The 19154-nt window shown below is 37.5% G+C and overlaps 1 protein-coding gene across 1 annotated transcript in view; it reads right to left on the bottom strand.

Moving 5' to 3' along the window:
• The window catches only part of sptlc2b (serine palmitoyltransferase, long chain base subunit 2b), a 19514-nt gene extending 1983 nt beyond the window's left edge, over positions 1-17531 (bottom strand). Inside the window, exons 1-12 of the mRNA XM_058756344.1 lie at positions 17299-17531; positions 14503-14694; positions 13407-13561; positions 11416-11564; positions 10861-10985; positions 10176-10269; positions 9716-9821; positions 5377-5596; positions 4985-5111; positions 1917-2052; positions 1632-1761; positions 1-380 (exon numbers count right to left, since the gene is read on the bottom strand). The exon at positions 1-380 is cut by the window's left edge and continues 1983 nt beyond it. Coding sequence (XP_058612327.1) covers positions 264-380; positions 1632-1761; positions 1917-2052; positions 4985-5111; positions 5377-5596; positions 9716-9821; positions 10176-10269; positions 10861-10985; positions 11416-11564; positions 13407-13561; positions 14503-14694; positions 17299-17439 — 1692 coding nt within the window. The 5' untranslated portion in view covers positions 17440-17531 and the 3' untranslated portion in view covers positions 1-263. The remainder of the gene's footprint in view (positions 381-1631; positions 1762-1916; positions 2053-4984; positions 5112-5376; positions 5597-9715; positions 9822-10175; positions 10270-10860; positions 10986-11415; positions 11565-13406; positions 13562-14502; positions 14695-17298) is intronic.
• Between the last annotated feature and the right edge of the window lie 1623 nt (positions 17532-19154).

The raw sequence follows: 19154 nt of genomic DNA, 5'->3' as shown, positions 1-19154 counted from the left end.
TAGCTCTGACACTAAAGCATTAACTTTTATCCTGTGTCATTTCTGATGCTGAACACAGAGACGTGGATTCCTTACTACAGTTGATATTGCATGATGAAATGAATATCAGTTACTGAACCCAGAGGTAAGACATGAAATTTGGTCAGTTGGTGGACTTCAATGAGTGTCCACCAAAATGAAATCAACATGAAAATGGCACTTAAGTTAGACATGAATAGCTCTGGGGTGGAAGAAAGACACATTCAATCCATCATTAGAAAGTGCTAATCCTGGTGGCTCTCCAGAAATGAAAAACAGTCAGTTCCTTCACTCCCATGTCTGTTTTTTCTGGAGTATTTCAGCTGGATTAGATCTCCAACTTCACTGATGGCATTTAAAGCCTGAGAGAGTCAAGAAGAGACAGTGGGGTTATTAACACTTGAATAAATGTTTGGTTGAGGTAATAATATGCTGGGTTTGGTCAAACATGATGTTGAGTAATTGCTAAATGGTGACAGGATGTTTATTTTTGGAGGGAATTATTCCTTTAATGTTTATGTACTCTGGTTGGCTGTGAGGTGAGTCAGAGATTCACAGATGAATAACTGAAGTGTAGGAACACTGATTTTTGGTCTCCGCCGCTTCATGTGGTTTGATAACATTAGCTGCGAGGTTAAATAGGGACAGATCTTACATAAATGTACATATGAGAGCTAATAGGTAAAGTGTAGAACTAGTTTGGAAGTTGAAACAGAAAGCCACAAGTAAACTACTTTGTTTGATCTTTTACATTTTCTTCTTACCTTTTACCTAATACATTAATAGATTTATTCGTGAAGCTCATGAAATATCTCAGAGATATGGAAGCCTGTTTCCGCCGCTGAATAAAAAAAATTACAATTACAAATCATCAATTGCGAATTCTCACAATTCTGAAAAAAAGAAGTCAGAAAAGTGATAAATAAACTTGCAACTGTAGCTGCGTTTCCAGTACCCTTCAAATTGCGTAAATTGAAATTGCGAATTGAAAATACACCCAATGGAAACACGTCAATGTATAGCAAAAACATTTTTACACTTGGTAGTTTTTCAGGCAATTCAAAAAAGGAATATTTTGCAAAACTGCAATTGAAACTGTTTTTCGTATTTACAGGTTACCTGGCGTACGTAAAAGTCACATGATCATTTATGAATATTCAATAACTTCCAAGAAACATCTCATACATGGCTGCTCTCAAGTATAAGGGTCTTTCCTTGCTATTAATGCTTGGATAACCCCTTATTTACACGGCACAAAAAGATACATGTCCAAATCTCCTTCGATTACAAATAACAGCTAGTGTAGTGGCTGTGAATGCATAAACCTACCAACATCTGTCGATATAAACTCACAATTGCAAGGAAAAAGTCAGAATTGAGAGTTTATATCCTGCAACTCTGACTTTATAGCTTGCAATTGCAAGTTTATATCTTGCAATTCTGAGTAAAAAAAAAAAAATCTGATTTTTTTACATTTATTTTTTATTCAGTGGCAGAAACGGGCTTCCATACAGAGTATTATTTTACCCCAAAATCAATATGAAAAGATAAAAAAAAATTTTTTTATATTATTTTTACAATTATTGTTTTCATAGTGTTCATGTCATACTCACTTTGTCGAGCATCTCTCTCGTGTGGGCGGCAGAAACACAAAATCGTGCTCGGGACTCAATGATGGGTGTGGCGGGGAACCCAACCCCCACTATCCCAATGTTCCTCTTCATCATCTCCCGCCCAAATGCTCTGAACAACAGTATAAGAAATAAATGAATGAGTCTGCAAAATCAGAGTCAAGTAGAATTTTTTTTTTAAATCATCCAAAAAAAATCCATATCCTCTGGCTAGCATATCACCAAATACAATAGCCATGATTCAGTCAAACAAAAAGTGAGACTGACCCGATTTTAGCTGGCATGTAGAGCATCAAGGGTATAACAGGGGAGTCATTGTTCCCATAGATGATAAAGCCCATCTCATGTAATCTCCTGCGAAAGTAGGTTGTGTTTTCTGACAGCTGACAAAGTCTTTCCTGACCTGCATAAAAGAGAAAATACAAATCATTGTCATCCCTGCAATCCAGCTTCTGACCCTTTCTAAGATAGGTCCTTGATTTTTATGCATTAGTGGTGCTTGATAGGAGTAACTATTACTCATACTTCAAGTAGGTTTCGGTGTGTAACTCATCCCACACTGTCTGTGGTGTGGACATACATCATATCTCAAATTGTGTGGCTTGTTAAGGAGAGAGGTGTGCCGTTACATTTCAAAGTGCTCAGAAATGCATAGCAAAACTAAAAAAACAACAACATTCTGAACACCATAGAAACCACAGAGCTACGCCCTGATGACTTTTGCACAGGCAAGTCTTATCATTGACCCAATGGTTAACATGCATGGACCAAAGCAGTTTTTTCTCCCCTTGTCATTTTGTTGTGTCATTCATACGTTCTTCATATCCAACAACAGGAATGACGAAAAACTAAATTGCAAACATCTCTGCAAGGTCCATGCAAGCATATGGCAAATGAAAATCGAGAGGCTGTTTTATCTGAAGCCAAAGGAATTCAAATCCACTTTGAACAGTGCAGAATGATCCTTTGGGGAGAGGTAGAGATATACTCTCCAGTATTAGTTTTCACTTGTTTGACATTCCATTCATAGTGAGGGGCTCCTGAGAAAGGAAAGCTATTTCTCACAATATTCAGTATCGAGAATATTGGTAAAGACTTGAAGAGAAAACAGTCCAACCTTATCTACAACATCTACGAGGAAATGCAAGTTAGTCTGGTGCTTTATAAAGTCATTTTAAACTGAAATTAAACCGTTTGTGATGCTTTTAAGTAGCAGAAACAAATATTTTGTCTTGTTCCAAAACAAAAAAATGGCACGACTGCTCTAAACTGTATTCAACATGCAGTTCAATAGCATATTACTTGAGTGATTCCACTAGGTAATATAGTTCCTGACATGTAAATTATAAGTCATCATGAAATCAAAATGGACAGTTCTTATGTTTTATGAAATGCCGAAGTTTATTGTATATAAATTGACATTCACGTATCCTTCATCAAAAATGTTAATGTGCTCGGCCCCTTGCAACAACATCTCTTCTTTGATGAGGGATGGGTAATAAAGTTACATTGACATTTTCAGTCCCTGCCTTCCAGAAACCTGTCGCTCAGATGTTTACGTCATGTCACATGTAATCCAGAGTGGCAAGTTAATGGGGTTTTGTTCGTTCCATTCCTGAAATCATTTCTCCATTAAATAAAAAGACTGTATGAATAATGACTGTTAACCCATTGTCTTTTCAGATCGTTAGAGTTAGAATTGAATTCTGTTTGAATCATTTATTCATTTGTTCCTGCGCCATTTAAATAAATAGAGGTGAATAAAGTATGAGTTTGGGCCCCAGTTCACAATCCAATCAATCCCTGATGGACAAAATCAAGTCCTGCCCGACTATTTGTGCTATTTGCTTGCTTTCTGCATATAATCAATTCGCAATTTGAATAAAAGAAGTTCTTTTTCATGCTGCTAAGAGAACCAATTGACCTTAGTCAGGGTAGTGCCATTTTGAAAACAAGTTTGTGAGGGAAAGAAGTACAATGCATTCAATGGATTGTACTGTTGTTTAACAGCATGCTGATTGTTCAGCTGACAAAACATCTTTTTGAAATAAAATAGTAGACAAGCAGACAAAAACTCTGAGTTGGTGAAAACAACGTGATCTTAGACCTTTATATCTGCGTTAAATTCAATATAGCGCCCAACCTAGGTCTATAGTTAGCTGACATATACGGTTTGATCCAAACTAATACATTTTGTCTGTATGCGAGTTCCCTGGAAATTGAACCCATGACTTTAGTGTTGCTAGTGCTGTGCTCTAAAAGTTAAGCTACAGAAATCAGCTGAAGGTGAGAGGTTTCTTCTATGCCATAATTATAACATAAGCCATCTCCTATACATTTGAGAACCTAACAGTGAAAGAGTTCACTAAGTCTTTAAGGACCGTCAGCATCCATTATCTCATAGAGAGGAACGTTCAGCCTTCTTTCTCTAACACTAAAGCTTCACAGGGGCTCGAAGAGCTTCCAGATGCGGTGTGTGTGTTTGGGGTATAGATGTGGTTTTCCAAACGAACGCCCTGCTAAATCAATCAGGGGTGAAACGGAGTTTGCTTCCTCAAACTGTCAGCAGAGATGGAGTTAGCATGTGTAACCAATCGCTGAGTCATCGAGTTTACTTTTCCTAAACAAACTCAAAAAGATTGTGTTTCTGCTGATAATTAACACTTTTCAGCAGTAGAAATATTCTTGCAGTTCTAAGAATTTGAATACATTGATGCAAATACTTACAGCTAATAGCCAAACAAACCCGACGTCTGATTCCCCTGCTTTGCAAAATGTATTAGAGTTGTGCAATGCATTCTATAATTTCTCATGGCAGAGCAGATTATTTCTAGTTTTCTGAATGAAAACACGTCATGTTTAATAGCACAGACACTGCAAGGATTCTCCTTTTACAGAAGTTTGTAACCACCACAGTAACACTGATGTGCACTTACAATGCGTTGCCCAAGCATTTTTATCTGAATTTGCAAACTTGTGGGGAGAATATTTCTGACCTCAACAGAGCTCAATAGTTCTCAACTGAAGATAAGTGTTTTGCTCACAAGCATCCGGGTCAAAGTTGTGTGTAATATGCACAGAAACACACAAGAAAGTACACAGGGGAACAGCATGGAAGTCAAAGTACAGGTTACATTATGCAACAACATTTGTTTGTATTCTATGAGTTAATGCTGCCATCTTGTGGCTCTTTTTTTTTTACATCACATGTTTTTTACAACATTAAATACAATATTACTATATTAGGTATTACTGTAAAAATAGTAGCTGTAATAGCGTGCACACAGATTATTCCACCCAATTAGAACTGATCCGGAATAAAATTCTAAACTCACCTAATGTGGTGCCATCCTCTCCCATAATGCACTTCATAGAAGTGATAATCTGCTGGGCGATGGGTGGGGACATTGAGGTAGCATAAACTGCACTGTGAGAATGTAAGCCGAGGTAATCAATCAGCTCCTACAGAGAGAAAACTAAGTTAATTAAACAAGAATTGCTACTTAAGCTAAATGTAAACTGCAATCCTGAATTACAAGCATATGCAATATATAAGTGAGAAGCACATTTGTTTTGGGAGGAGTCACTTTCTCATTATTAAATATTGGACTTGGGAGAGAGAGAGATGGAAATGACAGGCTGCAGTCTAGACTCGAACCAGCATGTGTGATTTGTGTGTGTGTAGTAATCTAATGTGATATGCCACTGACAGCAATTGTCCACAAACCTTCTTTCCTCCAATGTATCCTCCAGCAGCACCAAAGCTCTTGGTGAAAGTGCCCATCATGATGTCAACATCAGATGGATCCAGGCCAAAGTAGTCCACCACACCTCTGCCTCTTGGTCCTAGTGCCCCGATGCTGTGGGCCTCATCCAGGTACAGGTAGGCTTTGTATTTCTTCTTTAGGGCAATGACCTCAGGAAGTCGCACTATTGAGCCCTCCATGCTAAAAAGAAGAATGCAGGTGTACTATTAATGCATTTCCATAGAGGCCTAGATATTTCAGCATGTGAAAGTATAGCCTCTATTTGATAACCAGGAAGTAAAAGTTTTTTAATTTTTTTATCATCAACTTTTTATTGTTTATTTACACACAACATCACAGAATCCATTCATGACACAACACAAAAACAACAACAGACATCTATATAATCCAGTACTTCAGAAAAAGAACACTGCCAAACATCAACAGCGCCTGGCTCGGCTCCAACAATTCGTGCCGCTGTACATTGATGAGACATAAACTTGGCTTAACCATATAATCAATTTGTAATAACGAGGATAAAACAAAGTTTACATGTGTCCATAGATTATTAACAGAATAGGACACTCCCCAAACATATGAAGAAAAGTACCTGCTGACGCAGTATTACAGAAATCTTTTGCAAGGAGTTATTATACATGCTTTATGAATAACTTTGAAATGTATAAGACGATGAGCCAAGTTTTTAGAGGTTAAACTGAGGTTAGACCACACTTTCTCCCAAGTCAACAGAAAAATTAAGGTCAGATAATTCCAGATTCCAAACAGATTTGACAGAAAAAGGCATTGTAATGCGATCAACAATGGTCGACCAGAAGATGGAGCAATCCAATGAGGATGAGATCTCCTTAAAAGTAACTCTATATGTCAAACCACCCTTTTAAAAATCTAATGAATTAAATAAAGATATTAATGTCGGTTGTATAAAAGTAGCACAAAAAAGGAAAGACAAACAACTTTGAACAAGAACCAAAACAGACCGCACATTACCGACAATATAGGTCTGCCTAAAAACAAAACAAACAAAAAAAAAAGCCCAGAAAAAAGTTTGGATATGTGACCGATCCACTCCAACGCAAAACATGTCCCCGAAAAGCCCACAGTGTCAAGAACTAGTGATGATCAAACCTTCTCTCCATTAGCTCCAAGAAAAGATTTCAAGGCTTACCAGTCTCTAGACAAGTTTGCAGGCTAAACGATCACAGCAGAAACTTAAGTGTCCATGTCCACCTTGTTATTCTCCTCTCCAGGGCAGTTAAGATTGCGCCTTCTGTGGCAGTGAGCTGATAAAATCCTCCGCTTTCTGAGAAGAGTCGAACATCACCTGCTCACCGTTGTGCCGTAGTTTAATTGTCGCCGGATAGATGAGAAACGGCTGAAGACCCAGTGCTGTCATCCTCCTAAGGACTGGGTTGAAGTTCCTTCTCCTGGCAGACGTGGCTGGACTGAAGTCAGGAAAAAACAGCAGCGTGACATTATCCTGTGTATATTTCATCTGGTAAGCCTGCCGTGCACCCTTCAGGATCGCCGATCTGTCTTGCCATCTCAGCACACGAAAGATAAGAGTACAGGGCTGCTCAGAATGACTTTTTCTTCCGTCATAGACACGATGAGCCCGCTCAATCTCAATATCGCGGCCTTTCAGTGCAAGAATCCACTTGGAAAGACAATGGTGCCTGTATGTCTGTGAATGACTCCAGGCCCCCGGTTCCATGGCAACCGATCTGATAACACTAGTTTTATTGCTCAAAGGAATGCGGGCAGAGCAACACATTATGCCATAAAAATGGACTCTTCTCTAATTAATTAATTAATAGAAAAACATTTCTTTGAATGAACACACATATCTTCAGGTCATTGTGTATATTATTACTGTTCTTGTGTATTGTATACTGTTTTATGCATGCTCATGATAGATCACTAGTTAATATCACCTCACTTATACCATGTTTGGTCTCTATCAATTATATGTATATTATATGTTGATACCTATGCAACATATTAGTGTTCTAAGAATCTTTAATAGTTTGTATATCAACTTCCAATCCAGTTCATATGCAAATTACCATGCTTGGAGACAAAGAGTCATATACTTTTCCCCAAAAGTTCAAGACACCATTGGCTCTTTGACACGCCATAGGTGTGACCTCTATATCAGATAAAGCTCTCACATCAGTGACGCCTGCCAGTCTGCAGTTCTTCTAGATTCTGAGAAGATGTGGATGTGAGCTAGAACTCTTCTTAAGTTTACCCTTAAGTTTTGTGCCAGGCCTTGCGGCCTTGACTTTCCATTCAACCAAAGCTCCTCAGACCTCAGCAGATCTCTTTCTTAGCCCTTTTTCACTTTCTACCTGGGAAGAAACTCCCAATCACCATCGAGTCAGGACATCTTTGGAATTCATCACTCTTCAACTCGGAAGAACGTGATCACGAGTCCAAAACCTTGAAACCATCAAGACTTTCATCCGAGACCGCATCCGGACACTCAGTCAACGACCAAGGCAATGCAAGTATCGTACATTTAACTAAACGAAACAGAGGTTTAGTATAAGCTATAGACCCAGTTATAAACGGTGCTGATGGTTTTACTCAGGTGGTTAACTGACTCTTTTCATAGCTTCATTCTCTGGTTTCCTGATGGTTTCATCCATCAACTCTCATTTGCCCTTTCCCATGTATGAGTGATTGTATGTTTGTTTGTTTGTTAGACTAGTTTGTGTTAGTGTTTAGTTAATAAAACTCTTGTGCACAAATTACATGAGTTTCTGATTCTGCCTTGCAAATTAATGTCCCTTTACGATTTTTGATCCTTACTACATGCTCGAATGCATTAATACTTAGGAAAGTATTTTCTGTGGCCACGAAAATATCCTTTCTTAGAGTTGATATGAACTTACACTGAATGTTCACTGGACAAACAGATCAGTTGATGGCAATTTAACTCTGCTACAGTTAGTGCTGGCAGCTGATATAAATAATCACAATTAATTGTAATTATTTATATACAACTCCCTTTTGAGCTAATTTGCTACAGGAGCCTTCCGCCCCCTCCGGCAACCCCACCAGTCGTACGTTATTTCTCCTGCTCCTATCTTCTATGTTCATCACTTTATCGGTAAGTTGTTCTAGCTGCTTTCTCAGGTTCGTGACTGTCCTCCTATCCTCATGCGCAGCTGCTTGAACGGAAACCACCCGGTCATGTGTCTGTTTCGCCGTGATGGCAAGCTTTTCAACTTCTGCTTTTAGCTCTTTTACAGAATTGTTGGTCGCTTGTATGTCCATATGTAGGTCACGCAATGTCGGCGTCAGTACAGAGTCTATCGCATCTCTTACTATCGAGGCCACAACCGAATCCAAAGTACTTTGCTGCTCTTTAAGTGCTAGCTTGATACCATTAGCAATGGTGCCGTCGAGATCCTCTTTGGTGATGGTGGAATCTTTGAATTTTTTCTTTATTGGCGATTGCTCAATCACTCTTTTCCGATTGTCCTTGACCATTGAAGTACTCATGATGGAATAGATAGAGAGTGGTTCGAAATTTACTATCAGGATTGTAGAATATTTGACAGAGCAGAGAAAAAAAACCTTTCTATGTGTACTGTGTTAGGTTAACCGAGACTTTTCACAGAACTTGTATATTATTGCTCTTTTGTTGATTTTGATAGCCTTTATTGTCATTTGTAAGTTGCTTTGGACAAAAGCATATGCTATATATTTCTACTGTCATTTCCTATCCTCCTCTGCATTACAATGAATGTACATGCGGTAAATATGATATCATTATTATTGCTCGCCTCTTTATGCCTTGAAATTAGGATATTCAGAATCAGTATCGCTCCGATACCTGCATTTTCTGCCAGATCGAGGTATCGGTCAGATGAGTCCGATCCAAATCTGATATTCTGCGCATACTATTCTGTGTTATTTTTAAGCCCCACAAAAGCAACAAAAACATAAAGCACCAAAGCGTTCTCGTGCACTATATTCCAAGTGTTCTGAAGCCGTTCCATAGTTTAATGTGAGGTACAGATGAATATTTAAGTTAAAAATAAACTCTTCTCTGCTGTGCTGGTATCGGATCGATATCGGCCGATACTCAGAATGTTTGGTATCAGTTCTGAAAAAGTTGTATCAAGCCACCCCTACTTGAAATAAAGAATGAAATAGCCTCCAAACCAGAAAAAGGTATGCAAACCAGCCTCCCTTTGCATATGCTTTGCACAAAACATCAGGTTTCTGCTCAAGTTTGAAAAAACATGTTGTATACATAATGAAAAAGCTAGAAAAAGATTTCTGCTTTACCTGTAAATTCCTTCAACGATAATGAGGATCTTCTTCCAGGGCCGGTGGGTTCTAGGTTGGCCGTGCACGATAGCATCCCGTAGCAACTTCTCCAGACTTTGCATGTCTGAGAGTAATGGTTAGAAAGTAGAATTTATGAGCAGGCATCTTAATATGTTAGTGCGGATTCTGTTCTTAGCGAGCAGGTTATAAAAAGTATGTCATAAGGCATATGTTCACTTATATATGAATTTTTTATTTTGTGGCAAAATGCCTATTCAGGTACATTGATCACACATTATTAATTTATTCCGCAAACAAATGCGTTCAGTAATGATGGAGTTTCTATGTCTGAGCCACCCACTGTGAACTCATTTGGGTCCGTAATCCTATATATTAAACATCAAATATTATCTAACTGGTTGTGATTGTTTTGCAGAATTTTTATTTTCAGTGTGGGCTAAAAATAGCATGAACTTACTGTTGTGTTTGAATACACGGATGGTAGAGCCAGAGAGACGGGCACCCAGAACCAGAGATGCATGATTGAGCTCATCACTTAAGACCAGACAGCCCTAAGAGAAGTACACACATACGTTAATTAAATGAACAGCAAAAAAGCATATAAATTAATACTAAGCCTGTTGGCTAAAGAGTTGATAAGATACAAAGCAACATTTCAAACCTAAGGAAAATTTGCAGAGTGTACAGTAGGTGCTACACACAATCAATAAGAGAACAAGGTTTTACATATTTAATCATATAATTATTTCTTGTGGTGTATAGGAATAATGGTATTTGTACTTCCTCATGACCATGAGTTAATGTATTTGGGTTTCTAACAAGGAATTTCAGAAAGAATTTTGTTCAAATTGGAATTCCCCTAAAGTAATCAAATCTGTTGTGAATGAAAGCAGGAATGTGTACACATTCTAAAGCATAATGGCTTCCAATAACATGTCACATGACTCAGTTATGATAAATTTCCTGTGTGAAAGAGCCAAAGAAATCTGTGGAGGGAACAGATATGATCCTTGGGAGTATTTCAATAATAATAATAAAAAAAACAAAACAACTCCCGATCCCCAGTGTTCTACATGGCTTTGACATAAAAATTCTTAGCATTCCATTTGACTTATTGTTTGTGTTTATAGTAAAACCATTACTTTTCCTGTGAGTGCAGGAATATTTGTAGAATTTGTAGCAAAGCCCATTCCAAAGACCATAGATGACTCAACCCCCAAAAAACTGGCCACCAGCTTCTCCAGCTCCTCAAGCTTGTCAAGATTTCCTGCAAGAGAGAACAAATATCTTAATGATGCAACAATAGATTTGTATAATAATAATAATAACAACAACTACTGTTTCCTTCTTTTTGTGTGTGCTTTCTTTTTGTGTAAACATCAGACTCCAGGGACGCAATGATAAAGGTTAGATAAGAAATAAGAATTTTCATTTCTTTTCCACCATAAAAGCGAATCCTCACCCAGTGGGATGAATGACTCAACAAGAACTGAATATATGAATAAGTATTCTAAGTGTCAGTGAGAGGGTGGAAAATTATAATGACAAGGTCAAACTTTTTGATTAATATTATGAGGACCAAGTATATGATCCTTTAAAAATCTACTAAAACCTACCCAAAAAGTGTCATATCATTATTTGGCCCCTTTTATACCAGAGAAGTGGCTGTAAAGCATGAGAGAGCGAGTATTTATTACCTATCTCTTGCCTGGTGCTGCTCACCCCCACGCCATATTTCATAGTGCACTCAGAGGCAGCATCAGCGCATGCGCCGGTATTCTCAGCAAAGCCGAGGTAGTTATATGAGCCCATATTAAGAACATCTTTCATAATATTCCCTGTGTCTCTGCAGGAAAAAAAATCAGAAAAAACATGGAATAAACTGAACATATGAAAAATAATAATACTAAAAAAAAAAACAGACATACTACTTTTAAAAGAAAATATATGGCCTCTAAAACTCACACCATATTCATTTCTGTAAAGCCTAAAGAATACTTATGAAGGATCTAAGGATTCTTAAAAGAAATGTGTATGTGTGTATGCGGTAACATACATCTGTGCTGTACTTCATTTCTGCCTTTTTGTCGTTATCTCTGTCATATTACTTTTTACATATACACTACTGGTCAAAAGTTTGAAATAGTTCATTTTTTTAAGGTTTTTGTAAGAAGTCTCTTATTTGCACAAAGGCTGCATTTATTTAAAGGGGTCATATGATGCGATTTCATGTTTTCCTTTGTCTTTGGAGTGTTACAAGCTGTTTGTGCATATATAAGATCTGTAAAGTTGCAAAGACTAAAGTCTCAAAACCCAAAGAAATATTCTTTATAAAAGTTAAGACTCTGCCACGCCTTCCTAAAACGGCTCATTCAAACACGCCCCCACATGTCTACATCACAGTGTGGGAAGATTTGCATAACACCGTCCAAATGTTTACGCAATGAAAGAAGGCGTAACTTTTATTCTCGCTGTAGTATTGTTGTTGCCGCTGCCATGCCGTGGAGACGCTGTGTGCTTCGTTGAGAAAGCGAAAGTACTTTGTTTAGCCTTCCAAATGAGTACACAACTAAAAATCAGTGGTTAAGTCGTATTTACGACACTGTTCCAGAACAGTACAACACAAATATTCGAGTGTGTGCAGCGCATTTTACGAAGGACTGTTTCCTGAACCTGGGAGAGAGTAACCTATAATGTGAACACTATGAACGGCTGTGAACACTATAAAGTGGGGCAATTCCAACGTCGCAAGGACAGTCTGGTGCTTCTGACTCACAGCCTGTAAGTACGTTTTGATACTTAAAGAATTTGCTACTGACTATTCAAACGTGAGTTTTGTGCAGTGTAGAGTAGTGCTTGTTTGGCGTTTCTACGATCACAAATGCAGACATGGTGTTACGTTTACACGGCGCAACACGTAAAAAGACTGTACGAATCATTATAATGAGTAATTATGTCCTCACTGAATGCAACAAATGCCTCGTTTATAGTGGGTTTTATTGTTTTAGTCTCGTCGCGCCAGGACACGGCATCACAATACGGTAAGGGGCGTAACATTTCCGTCGCATGCTTGAGGTATTCGGCCAATCACAACGCACTGGACAGCTGGCCATTCAGAGCACGCCTCGCTTCTCATAACTATGAGCTTTGAAAATATCGTCACGTTTCAGAAAGGCGGAGCAACAATAATGTGTTTTTTGAACCTCGAACCGCGTAAACACATTGCATTACACCAAATACACAAAATAATGTTATTTTTAGCAACATCATATGACCCCTTTAAATCAAATATAAAGTAAAAACTGCAACATTTCTGTTTTCAGCAGCCATATTATAATAAAAAAATAAAGTATTATCATAATAATAATAAAAATTTTTAAAAACCTTTTAATCTTATGTTGGTTGCTGTGTTGCCTTCATAAGTAATAAGCAAATGTCTCCATCTTAAGGTTTTTTTTTACGTCACAGGGTGATGTTGTGAAGCAGCAATTTTCCATTGCCTATGCTTTGGTATAATAACACTTTTTAAATTTGTGCTGTTCTGAGCACTGAAAAAGATTCAACTTGGATTTTTTAATAAACAAATTTCTATTGATTAGTTTGGATATCAGTCAAAACAGACATCTTCTGACGGGATCTGGCAGACTGGATCCAACATCCTGATGTGCCGGTACAATGTCACACTCACTTAAAGGTCCAGTTGTAGTCATGTGTGACCTGCTCGACGATGTCCATCTTGGCTCCAGGGACGCTGCATAAGGGCCTGTTCCAGTTGTCTCTGATCCTCATGTACAGATTCCTAGTGTAGAAGTTCTCAAAGTCCTGGTACAGTGGAACAAAATCCTGGAAACAGAGCATTGAAAGCAAAAACATAACACTACATTTAAATTATTTTTGAATAATAAATCAACCCACATGACTAGTGATGCATCCTGGAATCACAAATGTGTTCTCCAGAGTCCCCCTGACTGAGCCGTTTTTTTTCCCTCCATTTCTATCACCTGATGACGTTTCTTGCCACTGATCACCTTTGGCTTGCTTAGTTGGGGTTTAAAAGACACTTTGACTGCACTGACACCACTGGATGAGAGCAAAACTTGAACTGACTTAAGCTGGATAATGGATGGTACTATCAGCTTCTGTAGAAATGCTTTAAATTGACTAAACTGACTTATTAATTTCAAGAATTTTGTGACTTTTGACTCATAATTGATGAATTTTGCAGCACCACTGTTATTAAACTGAGCTAAATCAACACTGAACTGACTCAAGCTAAATAACAACAATTGTCTTCTGTAGAGCTGCTTATAGCTTAATTGAACTCATTTCACGATTGATGGACTTTACACACAAACTGAAGTGAATCTACACTAAACTGACTGGAACTGAATAATAACATTTGTGTTTTTAGAGATAGTTTGCAGGAGAATTTGAATTTGTCTCATATCTGATTAAGTTTGCATCATTGATTCTGTTATTTTCCTGTTTATTACTGCAAAGATGCTTTAAAACTGAAGATCAGCAGTCAGTTTAACCACTCAGGACAAACAAGGGACTCATGAACAAGTATTACAAAACAGCACTAAAAAGGCGCTGACCATCCAAGTGACAATGCAAAGTTTTAAAAATTGTATCTAAACTTATAAACAAGATCTTTAGTGTAAATTCATTTAGTATTTTGTCTTGAGGATTACATGTAAACATCTGTTATGTGAAATACATTACTCAGGGAAGCATGAAATAAATAAAAGTTAGGTAAGCACCACAAATATGTTATACCGTACCTTCTGTACTTCTCTCTCTCTGGCCAGATGACACTTCTCAAACTTCCAGTCCCTCAGGAAATCTCGCAGATAGCCAAAAATGGTAAGGATTCCATAGCTCATGTAGGTAAGGACGGCAACCAGCAGCGGCGTCTCCTCAAACGACTCCACAAATGGCTTTTTATAAAGCGAAGTGCATGAAGCATGATGGTTCTGTGGGGGAAAAGATGAATATGAAGTGAATCTACATTGAAAAATGAATATCTAAACATTACAAAGTGCACCAAAGCAAACATGAACAGCATAAAAACAACATTAATGTACAGCGAGTCTGATAAAAAACAGACTATAGTAGATTTATTTTGTCCACACTAGATGGTGCAGCACTGAAAGAATACACATAGATACCAGAATAATGCTGACATTTAAGGATGGGCTGTTTTAAGTTTGGCTAGAAAGCAACTATCTAACAACACCCTGAATGTTTTAGTAATTACATAACATTTACACTGGTAGTCACACATACTCACATTCTCAATGGAAACTGTAAAACTATAGTCGGGACTGAAACAGCTAACAGCTTCAAACATGAGGTTACAGACACCGGAGATGATCAGAAGAGCAGAACTCCATTATCACTCCGGCCAAGAAAATGAACCAGAGTTTGTCCTTATACTCACACTGCTTAACAGCAGCATGTGATTAAACTCATGTTTCTCTTAACTGCATCTACTCTAAAACCTGCCCTTCCTTACAGGAAGTGCTTGATCCCACTGTTCCCCTGAATTGGCCTTCTTATGTAAAGCTCAGTTAAGTCAGGGTTAACACAGTTCGTGTCAGTGCTGAGTGAGAAAGCCTTTGCGGGAAAACTTGCATTGCTAAATACAGGAAAGTCTCATATTTGTTCAGTTTCTAAAGTCAGTCAGCAAATCTTGCTTCCTGAAACAAGGCAGACAAACCTTCTTTTAATAAGGACTGGAAATGTTAACTCAAACTACTGAAACTACTTACAGTAGGGCTGGATGAGATATTTTGATGATATTCATTATACATCTCTATATTTATATACTTTTTCTGAAATGGCTTGAAATGAGTCATTTTCTTCATAACATTTGGGAACACAAAAAACTACAAGGAATCTGATCATTTCAATTCTGATTTGGGCCACTTACATCCAATATTGGCCACATTTAAACAAAAAAAAAAAATGCGTGCAGCCTAAATAAATAAATAAAGGTAATTATATGGTATCTATATTTACTTAAATTTATTTAAAAATCCCATTTTTGAGCTATTAGACAAGTCACTCAAAATCAGTTTTGAATTGATTCACTGAAACAGATCATTTGTCCCGATTCACAGAAAATAATCTTATTAACTTTTTAACATAAAATAAATATCAATAATCAACATACTGGCAAAACCTACTTTGCATGCTTCGTATGTATACGTTAACTTTAAGCTTAAAGCTTAAAAAAAAATAATAATAATACTGCACACCTGACCCATAGATCCATTTTGATGACAAGGACCTAGTACAAGAAAAACTAGCTTGACAATCTTGGAAAAGTTGTTGCTCCCATTGGCAAACATCCTCAGGTTGCAAAGAACAAAGCGTTGCTCTCAAGTTACATGACAGAACACTACACTGTTATTTTCCATGCTTGTGTCAATACAAGCAGAGACATCCAAACGCTAATCCCAAACAATTCATTTGATCCCATTACCATTCATCTCAATGCAATGGGCTGCTGATGCTTTTCATTGTTGGGCATTAAAAGCGGGTATTATATAATAACCTCAACTTGAATTATTCAGCCATGAACAAACATTATATAATGTTCGACAGATCAGTAATTATTTACATTTGAATGTGAAAATAATGGAAGATCTGAAGTTTTTTGTACATGTCTAACTACTTGAATGAACATTAACTAATTACTGGTTTATAGTTATGGATTCTGACTGGTCAACATAAACCTCCAACTGTAGTAAAATTCACAATACAGTAGCAATGACATGAAACAGCAGTTCACCATGTGCACAACACCCATAGAGAACAAACACGAACTTCAGTTTGCAGGTCAGGGACTGTTTCTTCTAGCAGAAGGATGACATTTAGCGAATTTGTAAAGAAAAAAAAAAAAAATTCTGTCCTTAATTGTTAATTTTTTTTTGCCACAAGGGCTATATTTCATTCTAACTACAATGCTTGAGTCAAAAGTCCAATTAGACAAATGTTCTCCAGCAGTGGTGTTAAATATTGCATCATTCTGTGAATCATGATCTGATGAACTAAAATTGTAATAGGCCTATCATCAGATCATCCATATCTTTACCATCATAATTTGATTGCTGCGGAGTAAAATAAATAAATAAATAAAGTAAATAAATATTTTCACAAAGAGGTTTAATTGTAAAAAAAAGAAAAAAAAAAGAAAAAAAAAAGACAAGTGGCATTTTTAATAAATAATGTAATTATTTAAATGTACTTTTAAAGTAACTGAATGACATCAAATATCATGTCGTACATGTAAAACGTAACGTTACGTGGAAGATGCTATATATAACGGTTAAATGTTTGAACGCATGAAAACTTCGCAGAAAACTGAAACCATGATACACACCCAACCACCCCCTCCCTGCACACGAATACAAATCACACGAACCCCTAAACCCTAAACTCGGAAACGCAATATAAACCCAGAATGAAACAGAAATATTTCTATTCTAATTGAACTCATAGTAACAGCATAAGCGGCTCTGGTGTGTACACTGAGCATGTTTCCGGGTGTGTAGCGCATGAGGCGGCCTCACCTTCTCCGCCGGGCGGCGGTATCGCTTCTGCTGGAACAGGCAGTGGTTCTTCACGAACCCATTCCCGCCCGCTTTCTTGTCTTGTTTCGTCTGGTGTAAGGCATATCCGTTTAGAAGCTTACTAGCGGAGTTTTGCGTCATGGCAGGCCGGCGATGTGTGCTGTATCTCCGGCTTCACTTGTTATAATCTGGATTTCCCGTATCCCTCAAAAACCGTCGAATGGCAAAACTACGCCCACTCCTAGATTACAGGACAGACCCCGCCTTCCACACGAACTCACAGCCGATGAGCCAATGAGCAACGTCGCGTGGGCGTGGCCTAATAATAAATATTCATCGTCAACTGACGTCATTAACCTATAGTAACCTTTTAGGGCGTAAACCACGCGAGCTTCTGTCTGTACGTCACACATTACGCTTTTTATAATTGGATGCTAGATAAACCCCAGACAGCAATGGAAACTCTGACCGTTAAATATCCATCTTAATGTAAACATTTGTGAGATCTGTTTTGTGAATACTTTTTTTCTTGACAACGACTAAAATAAGTGCATGTGCTAAATACAAATGTAAGATTTTTAGAGAATGTCATGCCACACACAGCTTTGACAATTTTTTACAAATAAGGTACAGAATTTGAAAGTTAAAAATGTCTAAAAAGGCTATTTTTCTGTTCCTTCATTTAAAGAAAGGCCTTAACATTGGGAAAATGATTAACTAAACATTGTGTGCTTTTATTTAACCTTATAATTTGGGACATGTCTGGTTAAAGTTCAAAACCTTGATTTGTATGAGTTCACTAGATTCTAGCAATGAACCTTAATAAAAATTAAATTAACTCAATCACACCTGTTGATTAAAGGCTAAAAAATAATCTTAAAATAATCTAAAATAATCTTGCACAAGCACTAACAATATGTGACCCTGGACGACAAAACCACAAAAAAAGTGTGATTTTTTTAAAATTGAGATTTATACATCTGAAAGCTGAATAAATAATCTTTCCATTGATGTATGGTTTGATGTATGGTTAGGATAGGACGATATTTGGTCGAGATACAACTATTTGAAAATCTGGAATCTGAGGGTGCAAAAAATCTAAATACAGAAAAAAAAAAAAAAAAATCGCCTTTAATGTTGTCCAAATGAAGTTCTTAGCAATGCATATTACTAATCAAAAATTACGTTTTGATATATTTACGGTAGGAAATTTACAAAATATCTTCATGGAACATGATCTTTACTTAATATCCTAATGATTTTTGGCATAAAAGAACAATCGATCATTTTGACCCGTGCAATGTATTTTTGGCTATTGCTACAAATGTATCTTAGCGACTTAAGACTGGTTTTGTGGTCCAGGGTCACATTTTAAGCTACGCATGACCACCTTTACTAGAGACAACCAAATGTTTTATCACTGTCAGTCCTGTGTCATGTGTCGTGTGTTTCCCGCCCTCTTGTGTCCTTATATGGTCTTTCCTTTCCTTGTTTAGTTTGATTATGATTCTGTTCCGCTGTGTGTGTTTAACAGAGTGGTGGAACTATCCCTGCGTCCCAATGTTCATACTATCCATCCTAAATAGTATGTGAGATTACAATAAGTGTGTCCCAAAGCATAGTGGCCTATGTTGAAAAGAGTATGCCAAAAGTCCCCGGATGGTCTACTATTTCAGGTCGAATTTTGAAGTGTGGATCCGTGCACATCTCTAATGGCTAAAATTGCCCACAAGTCAATCCATTGCGCTTTGGCGAAGGATTCGGTCCAGAACTACAAACACGAATAAAACGCGTTAGAAAAACTACAAAGGTGGCGGATGTGCGCGATCGACCGTTAGGTAGAGAGGTTTACAAAA

This window comes from Onychostoma macrolepis, chromosome 20 (genome assembly GCF_012432095.1).
Source record: "Onychostoma macrolepis isolate SWU-2019 chromosome 20, ASM1243209v1, whole genome shotgun sequence".
Taxonomy (NCBI): Eukaryota; Metazoa; Chordata; class Actinopteri; order Cypriniformes; family Cyprinidae; genus Onychostoma; species Onychostoma macrolepis.
The sequence above is the reverse complement of the archived record's forward strand: the minus strand, read 5'-3'. Positions and strand labels throughout refer to the sequence as shown.